General features: G+C 40.5%; 1 protein-coding gene across 1 annotated transcript in view; it reads right to left on the bottom strand.

Annotated features, from left to right (window-relative positions):
* The window catches only part of mgat5 (alpha-1,6-mannosylglycoprotein 6-beta-N-acetylglucosaminyltransferase), a 70,115-nt gene that overhangs the window by 15,699 nt on the left and 38,702 nt on the right, over nucleotides 1-15,714 (bottom strand). Inside the window, exons 6-11 of the mRNA XM_027168562.2 lie at nucleotides 12,279-12,350; nucleotides 11,930-12,091; nucleotides 10,418-10,587; nucleotides 10,059-10,193; nucleotides 6,727-6,860; nucleotides 3,053-3,186 (exon numbers count right to left, since the gene is read on the bottom strand). Of these exons, the coding sequence (XP_027024363.1) occupies nucleotides 3,053-3,186; nucleotides 6,727-6,860; nucleotides 10,059-10,193; nucleotides 10,418-10,587; nucleotides 11,930-12,091; nucleotides 12,279-12,350 (807 nt within the window). The remainder of the gene's footprint in view (nucleotides 1-3,052; nucleotides 3,187-6,726; nucleotides 6,861-10,058; nucleotides 10,194-10,417; nucleotides 10,588-11,929; nucleotides 12,092-12,278; nucleotides 12,351-15,714) is intronic.

The raw sequence follows: 15,714 nt of genomic DNA, 5'->3' as shown, positions 1-15,714 counted from the left end.
CACACACACACACACACACACACACACAAAATAATTGCACAAGAGCGTGACGTAAGCTTTTAAAATGAATTAAACAGGGGTTTCAGTCCTAAAGTGCTATCTACCCTCTTCCACATACCTGAGCTCATTATTAGGTATCACTCTGACTGACAGCAGAGACAGAGTATATTAAGTCTTCTACATCCCTCGTCCCTCCTTTATCCATCCTTCATCTCTCCCACACTCCTCATATAACCCTACATTTCCCTCCTTCATCCTTCCTATACTCGTCATATACCCCTCCTTCATCCTTCCTATACTCGTCATATACCCCTCCTTCATCCTTCCTATACTCGTCATATACCCCTCCTTCATCCTTCCTATACTCGTCATATACCCCTCCTTCATCCTTCCTATACTCGTCATATACCCCTCCTTCATCCTTTTTTTTTTTTTTTTTTTTTAAACACTGCCATTTAAATATCATTTTACTGAAATCCAGATTCGGAATTAGGTTCCTTAGTACATCCCGATCAACCATGTTAGGTGATGGCCTGAAAACCTGACGTTTCTGTGTATACAGTATCATCATTCTTTAGTTCCTGGGTTCCTTTGTGTAGATGAAGGAGACAAGAGTCCCACAGAATTATGAGCTTGTCTGAGCTTGATTATTACACAAGAAAAGTACGACTGAAGTACAAGGTTATGAATTTCTCACAAAGTGTCTTCTGGAACTGTGCATGATGTCGATATCTACATGTGGGTCGATGTTATCTATGGAAACGCTGCTTTATTGAGAATTATCTTCACATTGAGATGATGAAAGAAAACAATTGCGGATGTGAGTCATACTGTCTAAGGAAACCACTGAGCTACTGAGGACACGCACACACACACACACACACACACACACACACACACACACACACACACACACACACACACACACACACACACACACACACACACACACAATAATGGTTGAACCTGTGTACACAAATTCACACTGCATTATTTATAGTCATCTAGCAAACACCCAGTAAGAATTACAAAAAAAAATAACACAGAATGTGGTTTCAGCATGCAGTGTGTGCATGTGTGTGTGTGCGTGTGTGTACACAGGGACTGATACTTAAAAATGCAGTTCAAACCCAGCAAAGCTGAGCTGGAAATTCAGGTCCTGACATCAAATGGAAACTTACTGTAAGCAAAGACCCCATGTGTGTGTGTGTGTGTGTGTGTGTGTGTGTGTGTGGGTGTGTCAGTATGTAAAAGAGATGTGAGGTACACAGAAGCAATAGATCTTAGTCTCAGGAGAGCGTTTTAATTAAAGAGAATAAAGCAGTTTTATAGAGTCATAAAACAGCAGAGAGACGGCATGAGCTGCATAAAGAGTGTGTGTGTGTGTGTGTGTTCGCATACTACAGTAGGTTATCTGGACAGAGATGAGAGGATATGTCTGCAGTCTTTTGAAATGCAAATAAGGCCAGAGTAACACACACACACACGTATATTGGTGTCTGTAGCAAACTGTAAGAGTTTCTCACACACTCACACACACACACACAGCTCCTCAGCTCCCACCACTCCACTTCCTATAAAGACAATGAATGTTGCCTTTCATTGTCATATTTAAAATGCAGTTAACGCAGCTCAGTGTGAACACACGTGTGTGTGTGTGTGTGTGTTAGTGTCCATCATGACATTTTAAAAGGGTTATTTTTAAAACAGTATGTCACTTATAACCTTTCAGATACTATAATTTATTTATCTAACCGTAACTACATACACTTGTAACCGCATCTAGATTGTAATAAATAGTGGTTATAATGCCTCATAACATACTGGAATCTCTTAAGTGAAAATACTCATCGCCATGACTGCAACCTAAACAAGACAACTATACCGATTAGGCTAAACGGTGCTGAGTAGAGCGATGTAAGGATCCACGCCGATGCTAGTCAACTAGTTATGAGCGTTAAACATTAACATTAATGACAATGTAGTACTCTGTTTTTCCCTCTCTATTAAAACTGAAGTGTTCTCTATTCACAATATCATGTAAATGATAAGCTTCATAGGGCATTATACTTTGCCGGATTCAAAATTATTGGCACCCCCATAATAATAATAATAATAATAATAATAATAATAGAGCTGTCCCTATGAGAAGGCTGGAAAGTGATCGCAAAGCAGGACTCGTAAACCAAGGGTGCCAATAGTTATGGATTTGGGCTTATGGGAAATGCGTCATTTGACGTCAAATCAGATTAATCAGTAGTCAATTGTTTGTTTTAGTCGTATAAATCACACCAGATCTTCAAAACAAAGCTTTCTAAAACAAATCTTTCACCTTTGTCAGATCCGTTCTCGAATAATAAACACCAGCAGTTTGTTTTTCGTGCACACTGAAGCGTTTGGATCGTACACAGGACGTTTTCCACTGTATCCGTTTTCTCTAAGTAAATATCTCCAAGTGGCCACCGACCCACACGCTCTTACACAGAGAGAGCTGCGAGTCATAATGGCAACACCAGGCATGAGCTCACAATGGAGAAATGTGTGAAAGAGAAACCGGGACGCCGTTTGGAAACAATGTGATGGAACCGCTAAGTTTAAGAGAACACTTTCCATGGGGCTGAGTTAAAGTGTCTGAGACAGACGACGGTTTTACTGCGGTTCGGAAGAAACTCTAAAACACTTGATATACTCTTATAACATGTATAGATTTCTTAGCAATTGTTCTTGTGGATCACTAACCTGGAAAACCTGTTGCCTGGATACATAGCCATTTTTCTCTTATATTTCTATGTTAGATTTCTCACAAATATGGACGACGATCTATGATAAATCTAGCGAATCTTCTAACGTCGATCGTGTCGCCAAGCCGAAGAACCAATTTGTACTCTTACAGGAAGTGTCCGGTGTTTAACACCAGAGCTAAATGGACTAAAATAAGGGTTTAAGGACTTCTGCTAGCATAGATATAACAGATAGTGTCATTTTTGATAAGCCAAAGCCAGCATGATCATTACAGAACAAATCATTACATAAATAAATAAAAGGAACATACCTTCCAGAAGTTATCAACTTTCCCGTAGACGAGCGACTGGTTCTGCCGCTTGACGTCGTCGATGTGTCTGATGTCGCTGGCGTTCAGGTGCTGCTCCACCACGAAGCCCAGGAAACTGTTATCAGGAGTGTGTGCTGCAAGAAACAAAGAAAAGATATCTAAGATACAAATGAATGTAATCAGTGAGGAGGAGAAAACGGGTTAGGGATAGTGACGGGTGGTGAAAACCATACGTGGCATTTTAAAATTTATTTTACACCAAGAAAAGAAAAGAACATAAGGCATAAAAAAGGAATATGAAGAGTGCTCATATTAGGCTTGTGTATGTGGGACATGATCAACGGTCAACGTTGCCAAGCAAGAGACGGTTACTATGGGAACAACGGACCAAAAGGTCGTCTGGGTAACAGTGAGCTGGCAGAGTTTCACCTCGGTGCCATCTGTGTGAAACTTCACCCATGTTCACTGATTAGTAACGAACATCCCATTTGAGCAATTCAACGGTTTCATGTGTTTTATTATGTCTTTTGTGTTTAACACTTCAGATTAGGTAAAAAAACAACAACAACAACAAGGACCCCACAAACCTGGGCTCATTACATCACACTACGTGTAGTGAGCTTAAGTGCTTCAAAACCGTGACTCGTTTTACATTCGCATATATTCACGTTATTTGACAAAAAAGTATATTGTTAATAAAGAGACAATAAGTTGTGTTACACATACACACACACACACTCCTCTGCAAACACACACATCTAACCTCACACATACACACACATTTACACACACACACCTACACTCACACACCTCTGCAAACACACACATCTAAACTCACATACTGTATACACACACACACACACACACACACACACACACAGACACACACACAGACACACACACACACACACTCCTCTGCAAACACACACATCTAAACTCACATACTGTATACACACACACACACACAGACACACACACACACACACTCCTCTGCAAACACACACATCTAAACTCACATACTGTATACACACACACACACAGACACACACACACACACACTCCTCTGCAAACACACACATCTAAACTCACATACTGTATACACACACACACTCCTCTGCAAACACACACATCTAAACTCACATACTGTATACACACACACACACAGACACACTCACACTCCTCTGCAAACACACACACATCTAAACTCACACATACACACACATCTACACATACATCTACACACACACAAACTAAAGAGACAGATGCATATGGCAGAAACACTGTAAATCCTCAGAAGTCTACAATATTAGGTATGGACTGTGTGTGTGTGTGTGTGTGTGTGTGTGTGTGTGTGTGTGTGTGTGTGTGTGTGTGTGTGTGAGTTTGGACCAAAAGAGCATCTGGACTGTGTTGCTGCTGCCATCAGATCCAATCAAAGCGTGGGATGAGATTCAGAAGCCAGCCGGCTGATAATGCAATTTGTGTAAATTTCTGGAAATCAGAAATGGCAATATAAATGCAACACGCCCCATCCCATGTATACACACACACACACACACACACACACACACACACACACACACACACACACACACAACCTGTCAAGTGTAATCACAATCAGCAGCACAAATCTAAATGCAGTGTTAATTTCAATGAGCCAAGCAAATGGCCTTGTCCTAGCAGTCTTTACTTTCCTGACTGCCAACTTCAATCACAACAAATCAAAATAAATGGAAAAGCAGATACATCAAGAAAACACATTAAGGGAGGACACTAGCAGTCTGTTAATATCAGGTTATCCACTTGAGCCTCCGCTGCCCCACTGCTTATTTATACCTTCACCATCTCCTAACACATTTGTGTTGTCAGTGGAAATGATCCATATCTTACGTACTAGGTTCCACTTTAGATCAACACACAACAGACTTATTGGTTGAAGGTGAGATTCAAAAATGTCTGAGTTATTTAGGGGAAAAAGCGTGACAGTGGGAGAACGGTGCAACTGAATGGTGTACTATAGTTGACTTTCTGACCAATCAGAATCAAGAATTCGACAGTGCTGAAGTGTAACAAAAAGAACCGGAGGATTTTGCAGGATTTCACAGCAGTCTTATGATCCAAGTCTTACGGAGATTAGACTCGATGCACCATACAGCTGTCACCCTGGATCCTTAGCCAATGAGACAAGAACAGGCCGAAGAACCCGACAGCTGAAGACCGGAAAAATGTTGCCTGGGGTCTGATCTTGAAACTCTGCTGCGACATGCAGATGGTAGGGTCAGAATTTGTCCTCAACAGCATGAATCCACGGGCCAGACCTGCCTTGTGTCAGCAGTTCATACTGCCGGTGGTTTCGTGGAATAGTTTACCACAAGCCAAGCAGCATTGTTGCAGCACAGAACACCCAGCATGAGAATACACCACTGTACAAAGCACACAAAAAGGTGTCGTCCAAAAACTAGTTTCACCACAACAATGAGTTCAGTGCATTTTAATGGCCTCCCTAGTCACCGGATCGGGATCTGGTAAAGCACCTTCGGGACGTGGTAGAAGAGAAGCATGAATGAGCACCTAGAAAATCTGCAGTCATATTAATATGGACCAGAATTTCAAAAGGAAGGTTTTCAAGACCTTGTGGGATGCATGCCGTAAAGAACTGAGATCGTTTTAAGAGCAAAGTCGGGTTCTGCCTGGTGTTCGTTTGAGTTCTAAATAAAGAAGGGGAATGAATGTACCGGAGCCGTCCATCCATCTTCTGTATCACCTATTCAAAGCGGGGTCAAGGGGAACCTGGTTTCTATCCAAGGGGACTTGGGGCATAAGACATAGTGCCAAGCCATCACAGGGCACATTCACCCACATATACTAACCCCAGGACACATAAGTCGTGGCCTAATGGTTAGAGAGTTTGACTCCTAACCCTAAGGTTGGGGGTTCGAGTCGCGGGACTGAGGTGCCCTTGAGCAAGGCACCGGAGAATTCTGAGTATGGGTCACCGTACTCACAGTAGCTGTATGTCAATTTAGACCAATTAGGCTAATCATTAACGTATTTTTGAACTGAGGGAAGGAAACTCAGAGTACGTGGGGCTTGGAGGAAACCCTGATGCTTGGAGGAAACATAGAAAATCTGAATCTGGGAATTAAAACCCCATCTCTGGTACTAAGCCACTATCATTTGAAAAAGGAAGCTGGATATATTTCTTGCAAAAAAAAAAAAAAAAAAGCAAAAATAAACCACTGACTTTCTGTTGACTTTTTGACAGCAAAAAAATAAATAAATCAAGTTTCAACTGGGTTGAATTTTACTTTAATGACTAAGGAAGCAGAAAATAGAAATTCAGAAGCGAACGCTGACCTGTTTTTCAAAATGCACTGTAAGATGAGCCTCATTAGAGAAAACTAACACACACACACACACACACACACACACACACACACACACACACACACACACACACACACACATACATACACACACACATACACATTTCTTAATGAAAGCCATGAGTGTTCTGTTTCAGGCTAGAAAAAAAAAACCAAAGGGCTTATTGAGAATGTCATGTACCACGTCTCAACAAAAGAGCTTTTCATCCTGTACAACACCTGAGACGACAATCCAAAGCAACCGCTCCAAACACGCACACACCCACACCCACACCCACACCCACTTACGGAACATGGTGTTGAACTGCTGAGGGTTAAGGTTCCACTTGCCCCACGGAGTCTTGTGGCCTTTAGACTGAGCGTAGTGAGCGTGGTTAAACTCCGGCTCCGTCCCGAACGAGTCCAACACTCGCAGCATGCACCTGCAAACAAGGTCACACACACAGTACACACGCAGCATGAAACTCATCTTTCAGCCAGCACCGAGACCCATTTGAAATTCTAATCGGGCTTCTTATACATTTTAATGAGGCGTTCTCATAAAAGTGGGCTCTTCAGATCTCAGAATAGAAAAAAACAATGCTTTGGAAACTTTTCTAATATTAGACAAATATGTATGGCTATAACATTTATTTATTTATTTATTTGTTTATTTATTTATTTGGAGCATGTGTTTTGTCGAAAACTACCGTTAGACTTCCTTCGGAGCTTTTGATAAGACGTATTATTACGAGTTAAACCCGAGAGAGCCTTCGTGTGGTCGTGGTGTCGGAGTACGGAGTTCTGACCGTTATCTCTCTAGTTTGTGTTTATCTCCCTGTTCGTTATTTTAAACCTCATTCAACTTCCTTATATGAAGTTATGCTTCTTATTTCTTTTGCATCTCGTTGTGAATTGTGACTCACCCAAATCCCTTTACCCTGAACTCTCCCTTAATCAAACTTGTCCGATCTTGGCTTGCTACGATCGCTGTTTTCATACAGTTGGTGGTCATTTAAAAAAAAATCGTGTTGTTTGCTTGATTGTGGGTTAATTCCCGTGATCGCATTAAAATCATTAAATCCTGTGTACATCTAATAAAATAAACATCTTTATACAGTACCAGTGTGGTTATTGTTTTTCTTATTTAAAGGTGGGGTCTCCGTTGTTTGAAAGCCAATGTTGACATATGATATCACCTAAACAAACACGCCCACACATACATACGTAACCCAGGCAACTAATGTGTCTTTATCAAAACTGAAGTTAAGAACAATATGATTGCATCACTCACACGCACTGAACACTCTCTCTTCCCATACTGACAAGACACGCCCCTTTCTGCCCATTGGCTACATGTTAGTTTTGTTTTGTTAGGCGCCCCAACGCAGTTTTCTGAACCATTTCCCAAACAACATAGACCGCACCTTTAACTGGTGCTATCTTGCAGAATAATGTTGTCTTATTAGTAGGTTTATGCAACTGTGCTCTCGCTGTCTATAGTGAAGGTTGCAAGATCTAATCCCAGCAATGATGAAAGTCTTGATGAAAGTCAGTCTGCATTTAAAAAAAACCCAACTTAATCCGTTGTTGGTAGCATGTTTAATTAATAAGATGTTTAATTTCAGGTCCTGTGGTTCATTCTGAGTTAACATTTTATACAGGAGCAATAAATTGGTGATGTATCTCCAAATCTCCAGACTCTTCTACTCGATCGACTCTCTTGTACCTTTGGATGAGCTTGGGCTGGACTGGATTCAGCACAGAAGCTGATTCATTGTACTCATCATCCACTTATATAAGGTGAAAGTAAGTGAGAGATTCTTCATCTATAACTTAGAACAAAGCAAATCTCACATGTCAAAACACTCGTATCTAGACTGCGTCCTAAGTTTCTCCTGGTTCGATGGAAATATGATCCAGAGTAACGAGAAAACTCTACTTCTCTGGCTAGCATCAGATAGGAATCATGATAAGTAAGTAGGTTGTGGCTATGACAGAAAAAAACGCAAAGTCATGGACTTGCAGGAATGGAATGCAGGAACTTTGATGATGATGATGAAATCCACACTGAAATTGCCTCATAACAGGCAAAAATGAGATTGAAATGAAATATGATTTTGAGCTTTGAGTGCCTAGAGAGAGAGAAAGGTGAAGAAATTGTGGGACAGTAATGACCATGAGGGGTCTGAGGATCAGAATCATTTCAGTCTGAATTTCTCTCTGAGCGGTAGGAGAGAGAGAGAGAGAGAGAGAGAGTGAGAGAGAGAGAGAGAGAGAGAGAGAGAGAGACTGAATAAATCAATGACATGCTCGTTCACCTTCACCGCTGTTTAATATAGACTAATACCCAGGGTATATTGCTTATGGTTTATGCCTTTCCTAAACCACTGGGTTTAAAGATTCAAGCCTCAGTCAGAGATATAAAAAAATTTTTTTTTTAGGACACACAACATGGTTTAGTGTCAATTCAATTTGACTACACTATCCACAACCACACTTAGCTAAACGCTATAAACAAGCTGTTTGATGATCGATGTTAGTTCTCCATCGTGACTTTAAAGCCATGGTACATTATGTGTGACACGTAAATGAAGTCGAGCAGGAAGTGGAAAGCCATGTTGCGTTCATTAACATGTGAGACTTTAATGAGGGCAACAAACAATTCCAAGGTCTATAATTAAATAATCCTTGAGACAACGCATCGAGTTCAGTTTTTACTCTTTGTAAATGAGTCCTGATAACGTCAAAATGTTAACAAATACATTTACAGCCTGTTCGAATGTATAGGTTCCTCCACAGTCTTCAGGTGAATCATTTTCAGTGAATCGACTACGAAGCTTTGACTCGTACGCTTAGTCCCCGATTCACCTACTTAATAATATACACAAAGAATATAAACTCTTGTGAGGGAAAGTACAGGAAATACTAAAACATCACACAACAAGAGGATGCTGTTGCCTAGTTACGCACACAGTCACCGTAAACAAACTCCTGTCTGCATTTCAGCTTTTCTTCATACGTTAGTCCTTATACTGAAAAATAGAATCTAATTTACCATTCCCTTGTTTTCTACCAAAAATAGTAGAGCATCCTGGTACCTTTAGGAAACTTATTTACACATAATCAACTCTTTTTGAGTCGATTCTTTTGGATTTGACTCCTCTGTTCAATCGACTCTTTTTTGTAAATCAGCTCCCAGCACCTTCGATGTGAAGCAGGAAGTTGACATCATAACCTGACTAAATATCTACACAAATTAGATAGTTTAGAAATAATAAACCGTTCTCCTAAACATTTGAGAGCATTCATTTTAGCCCATCAAGAGTTAATTATTTCAAGTACTGACTTTTCAGCCAAAGCAGCATAAGCTCATTTATATAAAGTGCAGAAAAAAAAGAGCATTATAAATATTATCATGAAAGCAACACGAGAATGTAAATTGTTCCTGTACCTTTTTTTTAATAACGAACATGGAAGTTTCATGGAATCTAATTAGTTGTTGCAGCTCTAGTCATAACATGACTCCTTTTCAATGCCTGGGAGAAACTAAACCCTGAACCTCATCCTTTGATTTTGACTTGCTAGCGTCAGTGAAGGAGTGACAGCAATAAAGATGGCGGAGAGCAAATTTTACTCACTGGTAATGCACCCACGAGGGCCCGAGTGTTTTCTTAAATTGAGACAGGCCCACAATGTCGATGTAGATGAGCTCCACCACTTTGTCTCCCTGTGTCGGACAGCTGGACTTGTTTCCCATCACCTTCCTCATGATCCTATGTAAAGACAGACATTCAGACAGAAAGGTGGAGGTTATGAGATCATCTAAATGTCTTTTACTCTGTGTGTGCATGTGTGTGTCCAAATATATTAGATGGAGCTAATAAGGTCTCATTAATGTTTCATAGGTGTGTGTAATTTTCTGTATGTGTGTGTTACATATTTCCATATACAGTTGTTTATGAGCTGTGTGTGTGTGTGTCTGTGTGTGCATGCTCACTCTTTAAGCTCAGCGATGGAGGCTGAGATACGGATGTCGTGGCCCAGTAGGTATAAAGTGGTGATGAGGTCACTCCACTGCACCAGCTCTCCCAGTGGACCCCCACTGAACGCATTCTCAGCTATCTTGAAGCCAGACTCCTTCGTCAGCAGACCCAGGTGCACAAGGATCTAAACACACAAACACACACACATTTATTCTCTCTTCATCCTTCCGTCATTCAGCGCTTTGTGCCTTATTCAGCTCCTTTGCTCACTAACGTCCTTCATCTTGCTGTCTCTGAGTGTTTGCCGTTTCCTAAATCTTCCAGCTATCCAAATAAAGTAGAGGTAGAATCATTGCACTCTGTTACATAACGGTTCATGCTGGAAAATATGTGTGTGTGTGTGCGTGTGTGTGTGTGTGTGTGTGTGTGAGAGAGAGAGAGAGAGAGAATCTGATCAGGGCTGAACCAATGCTGCACCAAGTGTGTATCATTTTCAGATAAGAGCTGTGGATATCGGATTCAGATCAGGTGTCCTTTCAATGAGGAAAATCATATTGTGGCAAATAACTTTGTGGTGTGTGACGACTTCCGGAATGTTCTATAGAGAAAATCTGTGGTTTGGAGTCACAGAGAATTCGGTTGACTGGAGCGCTGTGGTCATCACGATTTTCTCACACACACACACACACACACGCACACACACCCACGCACGCATGCATGCACGAACACACACACACACACACACACACACACACACACACACACACACACACACACACACACACACACACACACACAGAGCTTAATTTAGTGCTCAATTATTCAAAATGACACAAATCAGGCAGTGTTCTATCTCACTGTGTGTGTGTGTGTGTGTGTGTGTGTGTGTGTGTGTGTGTGTGTGTGTGTGTGTGTGTGTGTGTGTATTTGGGTAGATGCCACAGTGGTTGGCTGCAGGTGAAAGAGAAGAGTCTCATCGCATGCACTCTCGAGGGAAAAGAATGTTCTGGATGGCGTGTGTGTGTGAATGTTTGTCTCTCGGCACGACACGTGTGTGAATTATTTAGCAGCGTGTGTATTATATAAAACTGGCAGGTACACGCCACAATGACTTTCCCATGTTTCTCTTTAAAAAACAAACTTAAAGCAACAACCCTGAGCTTCCTAAAGCAAATACTGCTCCAGAATTAGGACAAGACACTGATCCACTGTTTATGCTGAAGCGAAGGTGTTTAGGGAATTGTGTGTCCCTTGAGATGGAGAGAGAAAAACAGAAGGGAGGAGAGGAGAAGGGCAGGGACGAGAATGTGTGAAAGAAAAATATGTAATGAAAGAGAAAAAGAAAGAAAACTAGAAAAATAGAGAGAAACTAGGAAAGGAGAAAAAAAAAGGAAAAGACAAGGATGAAGTTAAACAAGTAGGTGATTTGAGCATGAAAAACACGCATGAAAAAGACTAACAAAAAAAAAAGGCTTGGAGAAGGTGGAAGGAGGTCAGATGACGGAAGTAGGAGTGGAGGAGCGCACCTTCTTTCGTTTGCGGTTGCGCAGGTCTTGTTTGAGGCTGAGCGAGTGCACGGCGCCGAGCCACCGCTCCTCCATCCGCTTTATCCTCAACATCATCCAGCGGAACTCCTCACGCCGTGACATCACGCGGTACAGCTCGTCCAGACTTGTCCGGATTTCCAGCTAAACACACACACACACACACACACACACACACACACACACACACACACACACACACACACACACACACACACACACTTATTCAACTAGTCTCATTAAAGTTGAACTGCGGTTACACGCTAGCACTGACATCCCTAGTTTGTGTGTGTGTTTGTGTGTATTATATGTTTCAGAAGAAAACACTTACCTGTCCCTGTTTGTCAAAATCATCATTAGCATTGCTGCCCCTCCATAGCAGACGAGGACACCAGTTCTCTACCTGTGGGGTGAGGGTGGGGGGTAGATTGGTTAGTGTGTGTAGGTGTATGACACATGTTGAAGTGTGTTTCACATTTCGGTTCAGTGCATCGATGCGGTGCTGTCGGCTCTGTGGCCTTTCTGCTCTGTCTGTGACCCTCAGCTGCATTTGTCTTTTGCTTTCTGCATGTGCTCCGTTACACAGTCATCTATCTGATCTTCAACAAAAACACACACCCACACTGTTCCACATGACCTGTCAGCTATCAAAATACACCACTAACTTTCCCTCCTGTCATCTAAGGGCAGATCCGTTTCCACAGACTTTACATGTGTAACGTGAGTAAAATAAAAAAAGTTTATTTTTCTCCTTTAGCTCAAGTAGCTCATTTTCATTTCCACAGATTCTCTCATTGTAATAAAAAAAAAAAACAAAAAACAAAAAAAAACCAACAAAACACTTTATAAATTATTTCCTGGGAAAAAAAAAAAAAAAAAAACAGCAGCAGCAGCTAATATTACACAACCGGACGTTATTGGCTTTAGCAAACCAGTGCAAGTTTAGCACTGAGCTGTATACACAATTACAGCTTTTATTGTCCGACAGATGTTGAAGAAGCTCAGCTTTCTCAGACTTTGTAATTCAGTGATGTTTTTAAATCATAAAGCCTGTTAAAAAGCTATTATTGTGATATGTACTTGTGTATATATACACATACACACACACACGTATATATCCTCTCTTGTAGTCACAGATAAACAGCAGGCTTTGTTGCCTCGAGCCGTCATACACACACACACAGGCTGTTGGATCGTGTACACTCGACGGAGTGTGTGGTTTCTGGCGTGTGTGTGCTGCTGGCTGGGGCTAATGTTCCAGGCCATTAATTTGCCTGCTTTTAGTCATCCGCTTAAACAGGCTTTTACTACCCATCATTCATCACACACAGACCCTATGACTCTCTCTACTCACATCAATTATACATCCCATTACAGATGGACAGAGGGAGGAAAAACAGGAAAGCGAAAGATAGAAATAGTGATGAAGAGAGACAAGAAAGTGGAACGAGCACAGGAGCAGAAGAAATGACATTAGCAGCTAAGGAGAGGGACAATCTGTCTATCTGCAGACGCTGCAGTTTCCTCAGATATCCTGTCAGGTTAGCTTCGTTTCATCTAAGATAGCAGTTTTGGTAGATTAACAACTTTCAAGATTATTAACATTCAGTATGAAACATTTAAAAAAATCCTCTCAGTATGATGCTAAAAAAGCTCCACATGACCAGCTAAATAATAATAATAATAATAATAATAATAATAATAATAATAATAATAATAATAATAATAAAAGACCTAAAGTTTGACCTTAAAATCTTGTCCGGTTTTCTGATGTTAGACTCCTGAGTTATCAACCAAAAAATCCAGTCAGCTTAAGTTAGCATAGGTTAGCCTCTTGTATGTAAAATATATCCTTATATGTATCGCTTCAGAAATGCTAAATGGTTAGCAGTTGTTAGCCAGATATCAAAAAATTATAGTTATGACAATTTATGAGCCTGACAAAAAAAAATCCTTTCAGGTGAGCTCATGTTAGCCAGTTAGCTAAAATTAATGGTTAAACAAGAGCAGTGAAATCATTCTTTCTCTTATGTTAGCAAGGTGGCTAACACAATTTCTTATCATTTTAGTCCAAATGTATTCACCTGAAAAAAGTAAATCATTAGACATCTCATCAACAACCTCTGAAGAACTACCAACCTTCGATAATTTCAGAATATGAGCTTGAGAGAGACAACACGTGGTAAAAGATTAAAAGATTGTGTACATGTAAAATTATGCCCTATTTGGACTGGATTACTTTCACCTGAGGATTCAGGGGTAATGTCATTATAGCTAAAGTATCTCTGGGAATTTTTAATCCTGTCTTATTGAGGAATGTCAGTGATTATTTCCCATATACGCGTCTAAACCGATTTCACTGTATATCATGCAGATATAGGCCCAGGGCTTCGGTAATGTTCATATCAAACATGAGAATGAAGAAAGTGTGTGACATCTGGGACTGTGAGTGGAATCTGAGGCTATCATGGGGACAGATTGACGATGATATAGATTAGATTGTGTAGAGATTATTTTTTAGGACCAATCATATAAGAGATCACATCTCTGACACAAAGCAGAAATTCCATAGTGACAGAAATGTTAGTCCATCTCTAATATAATTGATCAGAAACGTAATCCCTACATGATTACAGTCTCAAATATCTAAGTGAGGCTAATATCCAATAACCAAAATTTTTTTAATTGAACAACCAATCACAGTCTTCAAAAGAATGTTTTATTAGAATTTTTATTTACTAGTTATACACGTGATTTTCTGGACTGTGCAAATTCTGGACTTCTGCCACGCAAATGGCTAAATAGACACTTGCACGAATTCCTAATGCAGTGCCTGGTGAATGTATACTGTATACAGTACGTTTGGAAGGCTTACCCAAAAGAGGGAATAATAATGAATGAAAGACAGATCAAGAGATAGCTAAAAATGGAGAGAGAGGAGATGGAAAGAAAATGAAGCATGACAGTAACAGATTCTGAGTTAATATGGAGATGAGCAATAGAAGAAAAGAGAGTGGCTGTGAGACAATGGTTTAAAGAAAAACTCAGACAGAGAGAAGCAGAAAAGGAACCGTTGATATGGAAATGCATTCACATTGCCATGGTGACGGTCACCGACAGTGTGTGTGTGTGTGTGTGTGTGTGTGTGTGTGTGTTTGTGTGTAGATCTGCAATATCCTCCATATTCCAAAAACCCCTTAACACTATGCATCAGATAAGCTTGGTTGCAGGTATGTGTGTGTTGATGCATGTGTATGTGTATGTGTGTGTGTGTGTGTGTTGAGGGATGCACATATCTCAACTGAGGTGAGTCCAATTCCATGAGATCAGTTTGTTTACATAACTTCCAAACATTCGCTTAGTCTGCTGTTTCTGGTAATGGTGCACGTCACTTAAGATTCAAGGTATAATTGGAGTTCTCTGTGTGTGTGTGTGTGTGTGTGTGTGTGTGTGCATGTTTATCCTCCAGGCTATGAGTTCTGTGAATATCAATGAGCAGAATTCATTTGAATTGAGTAGAAGGTATGCATGAGAAGAAACAGGATAGAGAGAAAGAGACAGACAGACAGACAGAGATGGAGAAATTGAGAGAGATAGATAGATAAGTGTGAGTGGATTGAAACAGCTTTCAATGGGACTCTATCTAATGAAACATTTGCAAATATAACAGCACGACCCTATTAACATATTACATGACAAGATAAAGGACGTTTTTTTGCCTTGCTGATTATTTTAGCCTGAAGATTGACTCTTGACACAAAAACTAT

This window comes from Tachysurus fulvidraco, chromosome 1 (genome assembly GCF_022655615.1).
Source record: "Tachysurus fulvidraco isolate hzauxx_2018 chromosome 1, HZAU_PFXX_2.0, whole genome shotgun sequence".
Classification (NCBI taxonomy): Eukaryota; Metazoa; Chordata; class Actinopteri; order Siluriformes; family Bagridae; genus Tachysurus; species Tachysurus fulvidraco.
Note: the sequence above shows the minus strand (reverse complement) of the source record. Positions and strands in the feature narration are given on the sequence as shown.